This window comes from Apium graveolens, chromosome 4 (genome assembly GCF_009905375.1).
Source record: "Apium graveolens cultivar Ventura chromosome 4, ASM990537v1, whole genome shotgun sequence".
NCBI lineage: Eukaryota > Viridiplantae > Streptophyta > Magnoliopsida > Apiales > Apiaceae > Apium > Apium graveolens.
In genome coordinates, this window is record NC_133650.1 from 301,787,909 (window position 1) to 301,807,152 (window position 19,244).

Below are 19,244 nucleotides of genomic sequence, written 5' to 3' on the forward strand. Positions count from 1 at the left end.
CAACGGTAAAATAATTTAAATTAAAATAATATTCGATTAGTTTAAACAAAATAATATATACTATCCATATGAGTTGAACAAAAGTATATATTTATCCGTCCTTAAAAAAATTAAAATCAAACTAAATATCTTTAGTTTGATTTGATTAGTATAATGGGTCTCGTGATAAAAAAAATTAAATTAAACTAAACGTGATTTTAATACTATTGAACGAGGATAAAAATTATCTTTTAAATTAAAATTAATTATATATATTTCAATTAATAATATTATTTTTTTCAAATTTAAATACCTCTGAATAATTCACGTGCTACCAATTTAATACGGGCCCTGAGATCTTTTTGTCAATATATGTGTATATGTATAATTATTATCAAATCATATGATATATAAAATATGAATAAACAAATTTCGCGTCATAGAATTTGTAATTCAATTAATATTTAAAAAATTATATATATTAAAAAGAAATGCACGTGTTCTAAACTAGTACTTTATTATAATAGTCGAAACATTAAAAGTTTGGTAGCTAGTCAGTCGGTACTTGCTAAAATTACTTAATTACCCTTACTTAATTATTCTAATTCTAATTATTGGTTCGATCAATTCTAACTCTTAATTGATATTAAAGTCCACTTTCTCTGTCGCTTTACCAATTTCAATTCTATTTTAACTATATTATAATAGATAAAATATTAAAAGTTTGGTAGTCAGTCGGACGGTATTTGCTAAAATTATTTAATTACCCTTACTTAATTATTCTAATTCTAATTATTAGGTTGATCAATTCTAATTGTAATTGATATTAAAGTCAACTTCCTCTATCGTTTTACCAATTTTAATTCTATTTTATATTGGACTATATATTATTATAATTTATACTAAATTCAACTTCTTTTATTAATTTATATTTTAATTCATATCGAGTTCAATATTATTCTAATTTGCTACTTCGGGCTAAATTAAATTTAAGCAAACTAAATATAATTATTAATATTCAATTGATATATCATGTTAATCGGGTTAAGATAAAATAATAATACTATCTATTCTCCTAAAAAAATTATACTAATGAATTTGGATAAACAAAATAATATATTTTATTTAGTCAGGATAAAAAAAATATAACATATAATTGATTCAGACTAACACAAAATTAAAATAAAAATACATTCCGACCAACAAAAATGAATTCATATATACTAATTATTGAGTCTAAAAGAAAATTATCTTATTGATGCGGACTTTAAAAAAAATTAAAATTAGACTAAAAATAATTAGTTTGATTTGGCCGGTGTATATTGGGCATCGGGCTAAAATAAAATAATGTAAACCACTGGTCCGAAATAAATCAAATTAATATTAGACTAAGTATAATTCGTACACTATTTTTGCGAATTAAAAATTCAAATTTTAATTAAAACATAAACATTTTTTTTAAAATACACATAGTTATCAATAAAACGATATCATTCAATCAGTAATATTGTCTTTTTCAAATATCTTTTATAAAATTATAGTTAATCGATTAAGTAATCACCATGCTAAAATAATATTTTTTAAGGTCCGAACATAATGGAGACATTATATTTTTACCCTCAATAAAAAATAATTTTGTTATAATAACATTTCCCCCTTACCAATGCTATCACTTTAAATAAGTTTAAATATTAAAAAAGTTATGAACATATACCTCTACTAATATAATTATTATGAAGTCATATCATTTAAAGTTTTAAATGAACAAAATTAAGAATCGAATTCATTTTTTTAAAAAAATATATAATATTAAAAAATATCTAACCGTGTATCGCACTGGTTTTAAGCTAGTATACAATAATAGCCAGAATGGAGTATAATTTAGTTCAACGATTATCCCCTAATTTTGTTATTACAAAAATATATAAATAGTGTTATATATCTGCTAAACTACTAAATTATTAAACTACTACACACATAGTCTACTTATCATATTCCATATTATCCTTTTAAAATAAATAAATAAATAGTGTTATATATTTGCTAAACTACTAAATTGTTAAAATATTAGATATAGTGTAATTATCTTACTAAACTACGACCGTAGGTTATCATATTATTTTTATTATAAATTTATAATTATTATATAATTTATATAAATATTTTAAAATTATAATATCACGGGATAAATATAAAATTTAAATATTAACCGGAACCCGTTCATCGCACGGGATTTAAGTTAGTATTATAATAACCGAAATGGGGCATAATTTGGTATGTCTTTTTTGGTTGGTTTGCTTATTCTCATTTATGACCGTCAGATCTTTTTTATCAAGTGATCGTGATCGTTAGATTCAAATACTAAAAGAATATAAACTGTTCAAGCTCCCGGGTTCGAACCCCGCCAACAACAAATATTTATATTATTATTTATACACCACTAAAACTCTCAAGTTCGAACCCCACCAACAACAAATATTTATATTATTATATATATACTACCCAAGATTTAGGTTTGAATCCCGCCAATAACAAAAATTTGCATTATTATTTATAAATATACTAATAAGGTAATGATCAAAAAGAAATTTATTATAATTTTAAATAATATAAAAACTTTAATGAAAATCTATGCATCGCACCGATTGTAAAGCTAATAAGTTATAAGTGTTCACAGAAGTTTCTACAATCGGATAGTCTTGTCGAAAGAGCAAATACATTGTGTCACTGACATTCCGGATAGTCTTGTCGAAAGAGCAAATACATTGTGTCACTGACATTCTTGCTAGCCTGTATACCTCCTGTGTCTAATGTTTTTATGCGTTGTTTCTCGTTTTGGGCAGTGCTACTGACAAAAGTGGGCAAAGTAAATATGTTGGTAAGTATTTGCTTCGATAATTTTATTAACTAATATGGCGAGTTTAAGTGTGCAACATAGATTTTTGAATATATGATGAGTTTGAGTGTGGTATATAGATTTTTTCTTTATTCAGAATAATTTATTAAATATTAAGGGACTCGAATAAAAGGATAAGATCAGATAGCCTCTGTAACGATAAAAACTGATAAAGAAATGACGCAACGGCGAAAAAACGAGAGCAGAAACCCAAAGAAATTTTACGCGCCGTAACTTCTAAAAGTATTCAGGTTCACATTTTCTGATAAGTAATGACGGCGAATAAAATGAGAGAAAAACTGAACAGGCAAAGAAAATAAGAGTAAAACCCGACGAAATATTGAAAAGTGTCTATGTACATATTTTATGATAAAGAAATGGTGTTACGGCGAAGAAAATTGAGTAAAAATCTAAAATGTACATCGTGGTTTTTGATATCACGTGTCCATGTGCTTTCCTGGTTAGAATTTAGTCGCTTGCTAGTTGCTACCCTTCTTGAACCTTGTGATGCTCCCTTGCTAAAATATATGTGACATCGTATTTTAAGCTTAAATAAAAAACTTATTAGTGCTTAGGGGCTAGGGCTGCTTCCTCATTTGGATAGTCACGTAAAAGAGCAAATATACATTATCACTAACATTCTTGCATTGCCTATAATGTGCTTGTTTGACAAGAAGATATATGATCATAAACGGGTTCAAAGCCCTTTTATAATTTTCTTGTACTGTTCGGCACGAAAAATTGAACCGTCATTTCTTAACTTAAATGCTCAAAATTAGAAACTGGGCTGAATGTACATTCACGTTTTCATATCATGTTTCAGTTGCAATTACATTTGCTCCCAGTCTTTTTCTCTGCTAGCTATGTAATAATAATAATAACTGTTATGCCACATTTTGGCATATTCTAATTATCTCCAAATTTTTATTATTAATTACTAATTTCGATTAATAATTATCATTTAATGCTCAAAATGTATCATCTCCCTGAAACGAGGAAAAAATCAATCATAATGAATAAATAACGGAAAATATCTCTTAACGATATCATTCAAATCAGGAAGATATCATAATACCAAGATTAATTCATATAAAATCGATAATTAGCACATTAACGAAATTTATCTCTAAAATCTCTCACGGATAAGCCCCAAATTTCACAGAATTGCTTTAGTTGGGTAAAATAAAAAGTGTAATGTGTTTAATTTGAAAATTTTAATTGATTTATATACTAATTAAGTTAGGATAATTATGTAAAAAAAATTAAATAAGGGTAGTTAACTAAATTAAGCAGGTATCGTACTACCGATCGACTCTCAAACTTAAGGTGTCGTCGGTTATAATATAATATAATATAACTAGATATTGAATTTGGATACATGAGAACATTATTAAAAAATTATTAATTTAAGAAAATAACTCGTGTATCGTATTATTTTTTTAAATGTTAGTGCAAAATGATAAAAATCATGAATGTCATAATAATTATCGTTAATAATAAAATATCAAAATTGAAAGAGAAAATGGGGCTTAGCAAAAAAGAAGGAAAAAAAGAATTATAAAATATTGATAAAAAGGGTGGGCAGCATCACATGAATCAAATGATAAAGTTTTCTATACGAATGATTAGGTGATCTATCAATAGCTCATGTGATAAAAAAAATTAAACAAATGAATAGAATGCAAGATACGGTCAGATCACTGTTCATGGCCAAACAAATGAGGCCTTTTCTTACCAAAATATATTCTAACAATTAGCACTCAAAGTGCCAACTATTTATATATAAGTAAAATTAAAAACAAGGCATATATAATTATTTTCATTTTTTGATGGTGCAAAGGGTGCAAGAACTTGGCTAATTTGATTCGCAAAGCTAACAAGAATAACATGTCACATCATGTCATATGGTATTTTGACACTTTTTTGATAATGGATGAGCAAATTTCATGGCTACTTTTCTAGGTGAACACCTATATAATATCAAGTAGCCAAATTTTCGCTGGCATTATGATTATGTTCCGGGCATTATAAATTATATTTAAATTAAATTAAATATAATTAAAATAATATTTATTTACTTTTAAAATGAATTTTTATTATCAATAAATAAGTAATAAAATAAATTATTTTAACAGAACTCTGAGAATATTGGATTTTCATGAAAAAATTAATGACTAAAATCATATCATAAAATAAAAGTATCAGAAGTATTAAATTACTTCATCCGTCCCTTTGAGTTGTTAACATTTGAAATGAAGTAATTGAAACATATTTTAAGGCTCTTATCTAGTATAATTGTATAACTTATTTTGAAATTTTTTTAATAAAAAATTAAATATTTAATATTTATTTAGAAGAAAAAACATTTATGTACCTATTGTAGATAGGAGCCTAAAAATGTGTGTCGAACACTTCATTTCAAATATTAACAAATTAATGGGACGGAGGGAGTATCAAATTTTGTACTCACTAAATAATTAATTTGTTCTTTTAGTTGTTAATATTTGAAATGAAGCTTTCAACACGCATTTTAATGCTCCTATCTAGTAACGTTACATAAATTTTTTTAAATTTTGTTTTCTTTTGAATAAATATTAAATATTTAAACTTTTAATCAAAAAAAAAGAAAAAATTTAAAATAAATTATACAACTATGCTAGATAAGAGCCTTAAAATGTGTGTTGAACAATTAATTTCAAATGTTAACAACTCAAGTGGGTGGATAGAGTATATATTTTAAAAATTTTATATTTTAAAATCTCAACTACAATCACGAATTGACTTAAACTATTTGTAGTATTTATTTTTTATTAGTTAGTTTTCATCTAAGTATCGATTTACTTTTAAATTGACAAACAATTTTTTAGCAATAATTTAATAATAGTAAATGACTTTATTGATATTTATTTAATTTAAACATGAAAATCACTGGTTTAAATATTTTTAGTATACATTCCATCGTCTATTTACTTTTAAGTTAAAAAATATTTTTTAACAACAACAAATTTATGAGTTGTAGTTAGATTTTGTTAAGTAATGTTAAATTAAGTTAAATAACAATTTGATCAATAACTAAGTAATATTAAATGAACTATATTAAAAATAATTATCAAGTAATATTAAGCAATATTAAATCATCTAAAATCACAAAGATGTTTGGTTCATAAGATAAGTAAACATTCATTTCACAAAATAATCCCATTAGTAAGGAATTTGATAACTCTACTAAGTTTGATCCTTTTAACTACATAATTTCATAGTATTTATTTATTACACATTCTCATTTGATTCATTCTGTATAAGTATTAATTTAATATTTAATACTAATATATTTTTTATTCGTGTTTCGCACGGATTATGTGGTTTAATTATTTACAAGTACTAATTTGATATTTTTAATGTGTGGCTCTTGCTTCGTATATGTTATCAATTAGTATAATTAAATTATATGTATATAGGGAGTTGCTCAAATGAGAACCCCCACTATTTGCAGAACTGAGATTTAATCTCATCCACATATTTTCATTCCCAAACTAAATCATAGCCACGCATTTTCAACTACGCCACCCACAGTCGCGGCCCAACCCCCGCTCCCCCCTCTCTCTTCTTCATCCCTTCCTCCACCATCCCTTTCACCTCCACTGCTATCCATAACTGTCGCAACACCTCAAATACCGGCGACGCATCTCCTCTATCTCTGATATGCTCGAAGACACCATTAAAGCTCTGCTCCATCTCCATACGGAAATAAATAAGTGATTTTCATTTTATCGGAATTGTTTATATTCAGATCTGATTATATTGTTGACTTTGTATCGAAAAAGACGAAGACGTGAAGGTGGTTATGTTGAGGTGTAGGAGGCTGAAATTGATTAAATTGAAGATCTGGAAAAAAAATTCGCTTTTCATGATTTAGTTTGTGATAATTGTAATTCGTGTTGGTTTGAGTGGTGACCGGTGATTAATGATGGTGAGGTGCTAGGGGACTGGAAAGTGGTTGTTGTGGTGATTTTTGGTTTCCGACAGTGATTTTCGTTTTCTGGAGGTGATTTTCCTTTTTCAGGTGGTGATTTTTGGTTTGTCGTTGGTGATTATAGGTTTGCCAGTGGTGATTTTTTGATGATCGCCGGAAATGGTGATTTTCTGGTGATCGCCAGAAATCACTACTCAAAATAAAATCGCCGCTGTCAAACCAAAAATCACCACCGGTAAAATAAAAAATCACCACCGGCGCACTAAAAATCACCAACGAAAATAAAAATTACCACATCCTGTCATAGTTTTCGGCCACCTTATCTACCCACCAGGTCCATTCATAACCCCGACCACCAAATTTATAACAAAAATCATCAGATTACATGACTACACTATCACTATTGCCGTAAATATCAACAAAGCAACACCCCTACTACCCTCTACAACACTACCCTAGATCCTCAATATGTAACGAATCACCAACTACAACCCAAAATCATCGAAAAATGAACAGTGATCAATTAAAATTGAGAACATATCAAATTTTATTAAAAATTATTGACGAGACAAACCGAAAATAAATCGCCGAAGATAAGGCGGATCCATCAATCGATAAAAGGACTTAATTCATCCAAAATTAATTTACGATAATTGTCGAAAAATTAAAAATTGATGAATAGAGGCCGGAAAATCGATGACCGGAGACAAGTTGGCGGCAACTCGACAGTGGGTTGGTGGGAGTACATAAAGAGAGAGTCATAGGTATGTGGATGATAAAGAATAGTGAGGGCCTTGTGTATGTGTGTATGTTTTATGTATAAGAGAAAGATGGGGATAGGTTGAGCCGGTGGTGGTAACGGGGTTTAGGGCGGTGCTGGTGGTTAATGGAAGTGGAATGAGAGATCGAAGATAGTGGGATGATAAAGGCGGGGATTAAAAATAAATATGATATATAAATTATGTGGTTCGATTGAATGTGGATATTAAAAATAGGTGGTTGAGATTAGATCTCATATCTCATAATAATGAAGGTTCTCAATTGAGTAACTTCAAAAATAATAAAATATTAAATGAATGGCGAGGGATCAATATGATGTATTTAAATGAGTGGATGAGATTATATTTCAATTTTTACAACAGTGGGGTTCTCCCTCGAGCAACACCCTATATATATATATATATGAGAACCGATGGTTTTCATAGTTAAAATTGACGATTGTACAAAATTTAAATTTGTTTTTTGCACAAAAATCATCGATTTACCGAATTCAAAATTTCAGCTTTTCAAAAAATCACCAGTTTCAACTATAGTAATCCTCGATTCTCATTTTAAAAATTTCTCATTATAGCGCAACCATGCATATATATATATATATTAGACACTCTTGATAATATTTAATAAACTTAATGGTATTTGATACTAACTGTTACCAATCAGTATAAAGTAAAAGAAGAGGTAATCTATTACCTTTTCCATCCATTTTTAGGTGTCAGATTTGACTTTTGTGCATTCAAATTGACCAAAATTTGATCAAAATTTATTAATATTTTACAAATGAATAAAATAAAAAAATAATGTCATTGGAAAATATATTTAATCTACTTTAATATTTGGTTTTCACTTTAATAACATTTATTAATAAGTGAAACCACTTTTTAAGAGGTACTCTGGTTTCACTTATTTTTTTGTTCCACCACCTTTTGGTTTCACTTTTATGATTCATGTTATAATTCTAAGTGTAGTATTTTTATCCTTTTTATTCCTATGACTTATAATTCTATTTCTATTATTTTTACCCATTTTTGAATTAATAACCTTTATTAAAGTGAAACCTCTTTTTAAGTGTTACTTTGGTTTCACATATTTTTTGCTTACATCACTTTTCAGTTTCACCTTATAACTCTAAGTGTATTGTTTTGAACTTTTTTGATTACTATATGACTTATAATTCTATATGTATTATTTTTTATCCATTTTTTTTTAATTTTTGAAGCATTTTTTTTATTTTTATAGGTTTGAATCTTATTTTTAATTATGTTTTAAAATAAATAGGTTCATAAATTGGTCCAACTAAATAGTTTCCAAAAAATATAAACCACGGCCAAGTAAATAGGTGAGGTTGGACGGTTGGAGTCCAAAAAATATGGCCAGGGAAGTTGGGCCAAGTGTAAATACAGCTGAGGTTGGACGGTTGGAGTGCAAAGGCTAGTTATTATAGCTAGAAAAGGTCCCGAGTCAACTCAGCCAGTTGTTGGAGTGTAAAGGCTAGTTATTATAGCTAGAAAAAGGCTCCGTAAAAAAAGTTAGAAAACATATAATTAACCAACAGTGTCTTAGCGGCTCCAAATGTTCTCAAACTCCCTTTTAAATTAATAATATTACTTAACTTCAGCCCAAAAATCTCTTAAGCCCTTGCCTTGCCTTTACACGCTTTACAGTCTTACACTCTTATTACCGCTTAAAGCATTCCGGAAATTTTAAATGACTTGTAACTTGAAGGTTACTTAAAATTGAGAGGAAAAATTTAGGCAAGTATTTGCTAGGATAATTTTATTAAATTATATGGTGAGTTCGAGTGTGTTACGAATATTTTTCCTTAATTTAAAATTCATTAATTAATACTTTGGGACTAAAATATATAAAAGGACCGGATGGCCTATGTAACAATAAGAACCGATAAAGAAATGACGGAAAGACGAAGAAAAATCTAAAGAAACTGTGGGCGCCGTGTAACTTCTAAAAGGGTATAGGTTCACAGTTTTTGAGGAAATGATTTAAGGCGAAGAAAACAAGAGATAAACATGGTGAAGAAAATGAGAGCAAAACCAAAAATATATTGTGAGCGCCGCAACATGTGGAAGTGTCCATGTACTCATCACTGATGAAATGAAATGACGAAATGACATTCGGGCTAAGAAAACAAGAGCAAAAACCAAATATACTGTGGGCGCGCGGTTTTTAATGTCACATGTCGCCCATGCTCCTTCCTAGATCTAGTCCGGTTCCATCAACTAATTTATTTAAGAAACTAAATAAATGAATGATCTATAGTTATTGAAAGCTGACATGACTTCCGGTAAAAGAATGCACATTGCAATGTTTCCCTGGTTAGCATTTGGTCCCTTGCTACCCTGGTTCCATGCTCATTGCTAAACGAGGAACCACACTGTTGGAGTGTAAAGGCTCGTTATTAATGCTTGAAGCATTCCGTAAATTTTAAATGACATGAAACTTGAAGTTACTCAAAATTGAAAGTAAAAATTTAAGGCAATTATTTGCTTGGATAGTTTTATTAACTTATATGGTGAGTTCAAGTGTGCTACATAGATTTTTCCTTTATTTAAAATTCAATAATAAATATTAAGGGAGGAGAATAGAAGGATAAGATTGGATGGCCTCCGTAACAATAAGAACTATAAAGAAATGACGCAACGATGACGAAAAAGAGAGCAAAAACCAAAAGAAACTGTGGGCGCTAACTTCTAAAAATGTCTAGGTTCTCGGTTTTATAAAGAAATGACGTTACGGAGAAGAAAACGAGAGCAAAAACCAAAAAGGCGAAGAAAAAGAGAGCAAAACCAAAAAAAACTGTGGACGCCGTAACTTCTAAAAGTGTTTGGGTTCATGGTTTTTTATGAAGAAATGAAGTTACAGGAAAGAAAACGAGGGCAAAAACCAAAAAGGCGAAGAAAACGAGTGCATAAACCAAAACAATATTGTGGGCGCCGCAATATGTGAAAGTGTCTATCTACTCATTTTTTATTAAAAAATGACATAAAGGCGAAGAAAATGAGAGCAAAAACCAAAAATACTGTGTGCGCCGCGGTTTTTGATGTGACGTGGCGCTTGTGCTCCTTCCTAGATCTGGTCCGGTTCAATCTACTAGCCTATTTAAGAAACCAAGTAAATGAATGATCTATAGTTATTGCGAGGAGACATGGCTTCCGGTAAAAAAATGCACATTGTAATGTTTCCCTGGTTAGCATTTGGTCACTTGCTACCCTTCTTGAACCTTGCCATGCTCATTGCTAAAAGAGGTCACAGAATTTCCTTTATCTCCACTCCTCGAAATATCGAACGCCTCCCAAAAGTTCCTTCAGATCTAAAAGCTCATATAGACTTTATCAGGGTCCCCCTGCCTCCTTTTGCTAACCTTCCTCGATCAGCAGAAGCAACAAGTGATATCCCGTTTGACAAGGTTAAGTATTTAAAAATCGCTTATGATTATCTTGAGAATGCTGTTACTGTTTTTGTAGAATCCATGTTACCAGATTGGATACTGTGTGATTTTGCATCTTATTGGCTTGGCCCTGTTGCTTCCGGTTCTGGAATTCCAGTCGGGTGGTATAGTGTTTTCCCTGCTTCAACTTTAGGTTTTTTGGGCCCTCCAGGCAACATGATCGATGCTGATGATTATCGTGTCAAACTAGAAAGTTTTACGAGGAAACCTGAATGGGTTTACTTTGAAACAAGTGTTGCAATGACTAAGTATCAGATACAAGCAATGGCTCCTAATCTAGAAGATGATGGAACGGAGAATGTAAGTGACCAGTATCGCCTTGGAAAGACAATTCAAAACTGTGATATGGTGGCAATTAGAAGTAGCGCTGAGTTTGAACCGGAGTGGTTAAATTTAGTAGAGGAGATCTATGGAAAACCACTGGTTCCTGTTGGATTATTGCCTGTTCAAGAGGGTGTGGACCATGGGGGTAATGAAAGTTGGGGTGATATAAAAGATTGGCTTGATAAACAAACAGAGGGGTCAGTGATATATGTTGCGTTTGGTGCTGAAACAAAACTGAATCAAGTTCAGGTTACTGAGTTAGCACTCGGTTTGGAGTTGTCTGGATTGCCTTTTTTTTGGGCTTTCAGAAAGCAAAGAGGGCTGATTGATCTCAAGCCAGTTGAGTTGCCTCAAGGTTTTGAAGAGCGAACTAGAGGTCGTGGAATGGTTTACAAGACATGGGTGCCTCAAACTAAGATACTGAAGCATGGCTCGGTTGGTGGTATGTTGTTTCATGCAGGTTGGAGCTCTGTTGTGGAGGCTGTGCAGTTTGGAAAAGTGCTGGTATTGCTGCCAATGTTGGGAGATCAGGGGATAATTGCTAGTCAACTAGCGGAGAAGAAGTTGGGCTTTGTGATCCCAAGGAACGAGCAAGATGGCTCGTTCACTAAAGACTCCGTGGCAGAGTCACTTAAGCTGGTAATGGTGGATGAAGCTGGGAAGGTTTATCGAGACAAAGTGAAGGAGATGCAAAGTGTTTTCCGTGACATGGATAAGCAAACCGGTTATGTTGATAACTTGGTGGCTTATCTAGAAGCTCACAAGCGACAGGAATGAATGCAGGGTTATTATTATTAGTTGCTTTCGCTTGTATGACTATCTCGTGTTTCTGCCCTGTGCCTTCTGTCTTAGGACAGTTTAATAAAACTGGCTTCGTTGTTCTGTTGTGAATTTGGTACACTTATTCCACAATTCGTGCTCACTTCTGAACATGCATTATAAAAGATTGCAAGCACAGAATAACAAACTTTTCCTAGTGCTTATCTGATTATTAGTGAATGCTAGGATTTAGTAATGATTTGACATGAATCCCCACACAGGCGTTGTACATGGAAGACAGATAAAGATCGATCTCCAAACGAAATTTCTCTAAAATAGATCTAAAATTTAGGTGGCCATTTTTCCAGGGATATAAATTTCTTGTTATTGCTTAAATGTACATCAACAAAGATCCATCTCCTGCATGAAGCGTCCGTAGTATTAGTGTATAAATATAGCACATGCTCTGATTACCACAAACTAACAAGGCAGATTCACCTCTGATCATTAGTAAGAATAACTACCACCAAAACATAGCCCAATCCGATTTCACCTTCCTCATTCTTCTCTTCCCTATTCTTTCATTCCTCCATCTCTCTCATAGACTCATTACTTGTGGCTAGGGAGAGAAAGAATTTGGTTGCTTTCAACCTTCAAAAAATTGTTTCAATTCATCATCTTTTTTGAAGACTCTCCATAATTTTCTTTGATTTGACCTACAAATGTCGGCAATGGTCCATGAGCAAGGTAACTAAAAATGAATTCATTATCCTGGAAAGTTCAAAATTTTTAAGCTCTGTTTTGGAAATCTAATAATATTTTCAACAGAAAATGGTGAAAATCAAGTAGAAATGACAACTACTGTGGACGACGATCCTGCAGATATGTCTCCAAGAGTAGTTCTAGAGAAATCTGCATCAAGTACAGAGCTTGACCGGATCAGCAGTTTGAGCTCATCTATTATAAACCATGAATTGGCAGATGATGATGAGTCATTGTCATCTGCATTATCATTGCCATCGCGTGGCAATCATAATAATAATAATATTAATATTCATAGCGTGGTGCAGTTAAAGAGCAAGCTTGACAATATGAGGAAGAACTCTGTAAGAAGGTTCTCTTCAGTTGCGTTCAATATTAATAATATTGGACAATCAAAGAAGAGTTTGAGATGGAAGCATGGGAGAAGCCATGCATCGGATGATTCTATTGAATGGATGATGCCTAAGCCCTCTTGGAGAAATTTCACTCTCCAGGAGCTTGAGGCTGCCACAAAAAAATTTAATCCCGGTGTGAGCCCATTTTTCTTAATCTCTTTCATGTAAATCAACACTATAAAGGAAAATGATGAAGTAGTAAAAGGAACATAATAAAATTTACTCTATTTGTCTTTAGATCTGACGGTTGTTCTTTACCGTACCGTACCAAACAACCGAACCCTCTATTTGGTAGTTGTTGGTCGATTGGTCGGTATAGTTTTTTGGTATGGTAAATAACACCGTCAGATCTAAAGACAGGTAGATAGAAACCGTTTAATGTAATAATAAAATAATATTATATTAATATTTAAACTGCTCTCATGGTTTCGGGGTTCAAATCCCATCAACATCGTAATATTTAAAATTTTATATTCTTTATTTTTAACAATTTCTACATGTTCAAGATTCGAGTCCCGTAAACAACATATATATTATTATATTATTTATTTTCAATCAAGTCTCAAATTATCATAAAACATATATTATTATAACTTATTATGTTCTTCAATTTATTTTTCAGCTATTGAAAATTTATATTAACATATTAATAATTTTAAGTTAAAATATATTATTAAAAAATATTCGAGTGTTAAAAGCAATCCGTACATCACACAGGTTATACGCTAGTATCTATGCTATATTATAATAACCAGAATGGGGTATAATTTGGTTCAAAGGTTATCCCCTAATTTTGGTTATAAAAAAAATATATAAATAGTGTTATATATCTGTTAAACTACTTAATTTTTAAACTACTACACACATAGTATACTTATCCTACTAAACTATAATCATAGATATACTATCTATTACTATTGTATAAAAGATGAAATATTAAAAGTTTTGATACGGTACATTTTTTTGGTACACCATTATATTAAAAGACGAAATATTAAAAATTTTGGTATGCTACCTGTTTTTTGGTACATCGTTATATTACATAATTACCCTTTATTTATTTTACTTATTTATAAATTTTAATTATGGTAATAGTTTTATACCTCGAATTAGATTCATGTCCTTTTCCAATAAAAACCCCTTACTCGGATAAACCTCCTCACCTCTACTCCTTTTCTGTCTGAAGCAAAGAAATATAAGAAAAAAAACCAACTATCGGTACACTTTGGCTCACAAAATATTAAAAGTTTTACTATAATACCTGTATTTTTGTACAAGCTAAATGCATATAATAGGAAAAGACATAAAATACGAAACATTAAAAATTTTTGTATGGTACCTGTTTTTTGGTACACCGTGATATTAAATAATTACCCTTTACTTATTTTACTTATTTATAAATTTTAATTCTATACACATTTTTTATCAAATTTAAACGAAATTTAACTATCCATTCATGCTAAAATATAAACTAAATTATATTTTTATTATATAATATACATAAGGTGGATCTTATTCAAATTTTCCGTAGTTATTGTTCTGCACTACCAATTTAATATGGGTCATTAGATTTTTAAACAAATTGATCATAGTCATTGGATCTAAAATAAAGAAATATTTTAAAACCTGCGATAAGTAGATATTTTAAATTGAATAAAATATCATACTATTTCAAAATTTTAAACCATAAAGAAGTAGGCATCCTAAACCAAATAGAATAATTATGCAAATTCTTAATTATTTTTTCTTCAAATTCTAGATAAATTTTTTGGACTAAATTTTTAAATCATCACTTAATTAAAAATTAATTCGTTTGCTTTGTGTGCCCTATAAAATCGTCAAAATCTGATTTACAAAACTCAGTATAGAAGCGAAATAAAATCTAATGAAACTCGGTAATTTTTTTGTTTGTTTGAACTTTAATTTATTTTTTTTCAATTTCAAATTAATAAACAATTGCTAAATAAAAATAAAAAATTTGTGTATTATACGCCAAAACATAAAAATTTGGTAGCCGTTTAGTCGGTACTGTATTTAGGTTTATATAATACTTGAATTTATTTAATACTGGAGATTGCTTTTGTATTTAAGTTATTCATAATATTTTTTCAAAATATAAATAAAGATAATTTGTTCGTCTTGACTAAATATTATACACTATTGATCTTGACTAAAATAAAATTATAATATTGGTCTTGATTAAAATTAATTTTAAACAAACTAATTATTTAGTTTACTTTAGTCGGTGTTTTGGGTTAAAACAAAATAATAGCTACTATTGATTCGGCTGAAAAATTATTTTATTGAACTAATAATTTGTTGACCGGAATAATAGCATTAGCTTGAAACATAGTAATTTATACTATTTATCCAGGCTAAGAAATTGTAGAACTAATCAACGGTAAAATAATTTAAATTAAAATAATATTCGATTAGTTTAAACAAAATAATATATACTATCCATATGAGTTGAACAAAAGTATATATTTATCCGTCCTTAAAAAAATTAAAATCAAACTAAATATCTTTAGTTTGATTTGATCAGTATAATGGGTCTCGTGATAAAAAAAATTAAATTAAACTAAACGTGATTTTAATACTATTGAACGAGGATAAAAATTATCTTTTAAATTAAAATTAATTATATATATTTCAATTAATAATATTATTTTTTTCAAATTTAAATACCTCTGAATAATTCACGTGCTACCAATTTAATACGGGCCCTGAGATCTTTTTGTCAATATATGTGTATATGTATAATTATTATCAAATCATATGATATATAAAATATGAATAAACAAATTTCGCGTCATAGAATTTGTAATTCAATTAATATTTAAAAAATTATATATATTAAAAAGAAATGCACGTGTTCTAAACTAGTACTTTATTATAATAGTCGAAACATTAAAAGTTTGGTAGCTAGTCAGTCGGTACTTGCTAAAATTACTTAATTACCCTTACTTAATTATTCTAATTCTAATTATTGGTTCGATCAATTCTAACTCTTAATTGATATTAAAGTCCACTTTCTCTGTCGCTTTACCAATTTCAATTCTATTTTAACTATATTATAATAGATAAAATATTAAAAGTTTGGTAGTCAGTCGGACGGTATTTGCTAAAATTATTTAATTACCCTTACTTAATTATTCTAATTCTAATTATTAGGTTGATCAATTCTAATTGTAATTGATATTAAAGTCAACTTCCTCTATCGTTTTAACCAATTTTAATTCTATTTTATATTGGACTATATATTATTATAATTTATACTAAATTCAACTTCTTTTATTAATTTATATTTTAATTCATATCGAGTTCAATATTATTCTAATTTGCTACTTCGGGCTAAATTAAATTTAAGCAAACTAAATATAATTATTAATATTCAATTGATATATCATGTTAATCGGGTTAAGATAAAATAATAATACTATCTATTCTCCTAAAAAAATTATACTAATGAATTTGGATAAACAAAATAATATATTTTATTTAGTCAGGATAAAAAAAATATAACATATAATTGATTCAGACTAACACAAAATTAAAATAAAAATACATTCCGACCAACAAAAATGAATTCATATATACTAATTATTGAGTCTAAAAGAAAATTATCTTATTGATGCGGACTTTAAAAAAAATTAAAATTAGACTAAAAATAATTAGTTTGATTTGGCCGGTGTATATTGGGCATCGGGCTAAAATAAAATAATGTAAACCACTGGTCCGAAATAAATCAAATTAATATTAGACTAAGTATAATTCGTACACTATTTTTGCGAATTAAAAATTCAAATTTTAATTAAAACATAAACATTTTTTTTAAAATACACATAGTTATCAATAAAACGATATCATTCAATCAGTAATATTGTCTTTTTCAAATATCTTTTATAAAATTATAGTTAATCGATTAAGTAATCACCATGCTAAAATAATATTTTTTAAGGTCCGAACATAATGGAGACATTATATTTTTACCCTCAATAAAAAATAATTTTGTTATAATAACATTTCCCCCTTACCAATGCTATCACTTTAAATAAGTTTAAATATTAAAAAAAGTTATGAACATATACCTCTACTAATATAATTATTATGAAGTCATATCATTTAAAGTTTTAAATGAACAAAATTAAGAATCGAATTCATTTTTTAAAAAAATATATAATATTAAAAAATATCTAACCGTGTATCGCACTGGTTTTAAGCTAGTATACAATAATAGCCAGAATGGAGTATAATTTAGTTCAACGATTATCCCCTAATTTTGTTATTACAAAAATATATAAATAGTGTTATATATCTGCTAAACTACTAAATTATTAAACTACTACACACATAGTCTACTTATCATATTCCATATTATCCTTTTAAAATAAATAAATAAATAGTGTTATATATTTGCTAAACTACTAAATTGTTAAAATATTAGATATAGTGTAATTATCTTACTAAACTACGACCGTAGGTTATCATATTATTTTTATTATAAATTTATAATTATTATATAATTTATATAAATATTTTAAAATTATAATATCACGGGATAAATATAAAATTTAAATATTAACCGGAACCCGTTCATCGCACGGGATTTAAGTTAGTATTATAATAACCGAAATGGGGCATAATTTGGTATGTCTTTTTTGGTTGGTTTGCTTATTCTCATTTATGACCGTCAGATCTTTTTTATCAAGTGATCGTGATCGTTAGATTCAAATACTAAAAGAATATAAACTGTTCAAGCTCCCGGGTTCGAACCCCGCCAACAACAAATATTTATATTATTATTTATACACCACTAAAACTCTCAAGTTCGAACCCCACCAACAACAAATATTTATATTATTATATATATACTACCCAAGATTTAGGTTTGAATCCCGCCAATAAAAAAAATTTGCATTATTATTTATAAATATACTAATAAGGTAATGATCAAAAAGAAATTTATTATAATTTTAAATAATATAAAAACTTTAATGAAAATCTATGCATCGCACCGATTGTAAAGCTAATAAGTTATAAGTGTTCACAGAAGTTTCTACAATCGGATAGTCTTGTCGAAAGAGCAAATACATTGTGTCACTGACATTCCGGATAGTCTTGTCGAAAGAGCAAATACATTGTGTCACTGACATTCTTGCTAGCCTGTATACCTCCTGTGTCTAATGTTTTTATGCGTTGTTTCTCGTTTTGGGCAGTGCTACTGACAAAAGTGGGCAAAGTAAATATGTTGGTAAGTATTTGCTTCGATAATTTTATTAACTAATATGGCGAGTTTAAGTGTGCAACATAGATTTTTGAATATATGATGAGTTTGAGTGTGGTATATAGATTTTTTCTTTATTCAGAATAATTTATTAAATATTAAGGGACTCGAATAAAAGGATAAGATCAGATAGCCTCTGTAACGATAAAAACTGATAAAGAAATGACGCAACGGCGAAAAAACGAGAGCAGAAACCCAAAGAAATTTACGCGCCGTAACTTCTAAAAGTATTCAGGTTCACATTTTCTGATAAGTAATGACGGCGAATAAAATGAGAGAAAAACTGAACAGGCAAAGAAAATAAGAGTAAAACCCGACGAAATATTGAAAAGTGTCTATGTACATATTTTATGATAAAGAAATGGTGTTACGGCGAAGAAAATTGAGTAAAAATCTAAAATGTACATCGTGGTTTTGATATCACGTGTCCATGTGCTTTCCTGGTTAGAATTTAGTCGCTTGCTAGTTGCTACCCTTCTTGAACCTTGTGATGCTCCCTTGCTAAAATATATGTGACATCGTATTTTAAGCTTAAATAAAAAACTTATTAGTGCTTAGGGGCTAGGGCTGCTTCCTCATTTGGATAGTCACGTAAAAGAGCAAATATACATTATCACTAACATTCT

General features: G+C 29.1%; 2 protein-coding genes across 2 annotated transcripts; both read left to right on the forward strand.

The window, feature by feature from the left end:
* The first annotated feature begins 10,758 nt into the window (after positions 1-10,758).
* LOC141721420 (UDP-glycosyltransferase 91A1-like) lies at positions 10,759-12,306 on the forward strand. The gene has a single exon (XM_074524345.1). It carries the CDS (start codon positions 10,789-10,791, stop codon positions 12,190-12,192), a length of 1,404 nt encoding a protein of 467 aa, XP_074380446.1. The 5' UTR covers positions 10,759-10,788; the 3' UTR covers positions 12,193-12,306.
* A 410-nt stretch (positions 12,307-12,716) lies between these two features.
* Positions 12,717-13,558, forward strand: LOC141717260 (uncharacterized). Its single transcript, XM_074519352.1, has 2 exons — positions 12,717-12,921; positions 13,003-13,558. Exons 1-2 carry the CDS (start codon positions 12,897-12,899, stop codon positions 13,497-13,499), a joined length of 522 nt encoding a protein of 173 aa, XP_074375453.1. The 5' UTR covers positions 12,717-12,896; the 3' UTR covers positions 13,500-13,558.
* Positions 13,559-19,244: the final 5,686 nt, after the last annotated feature.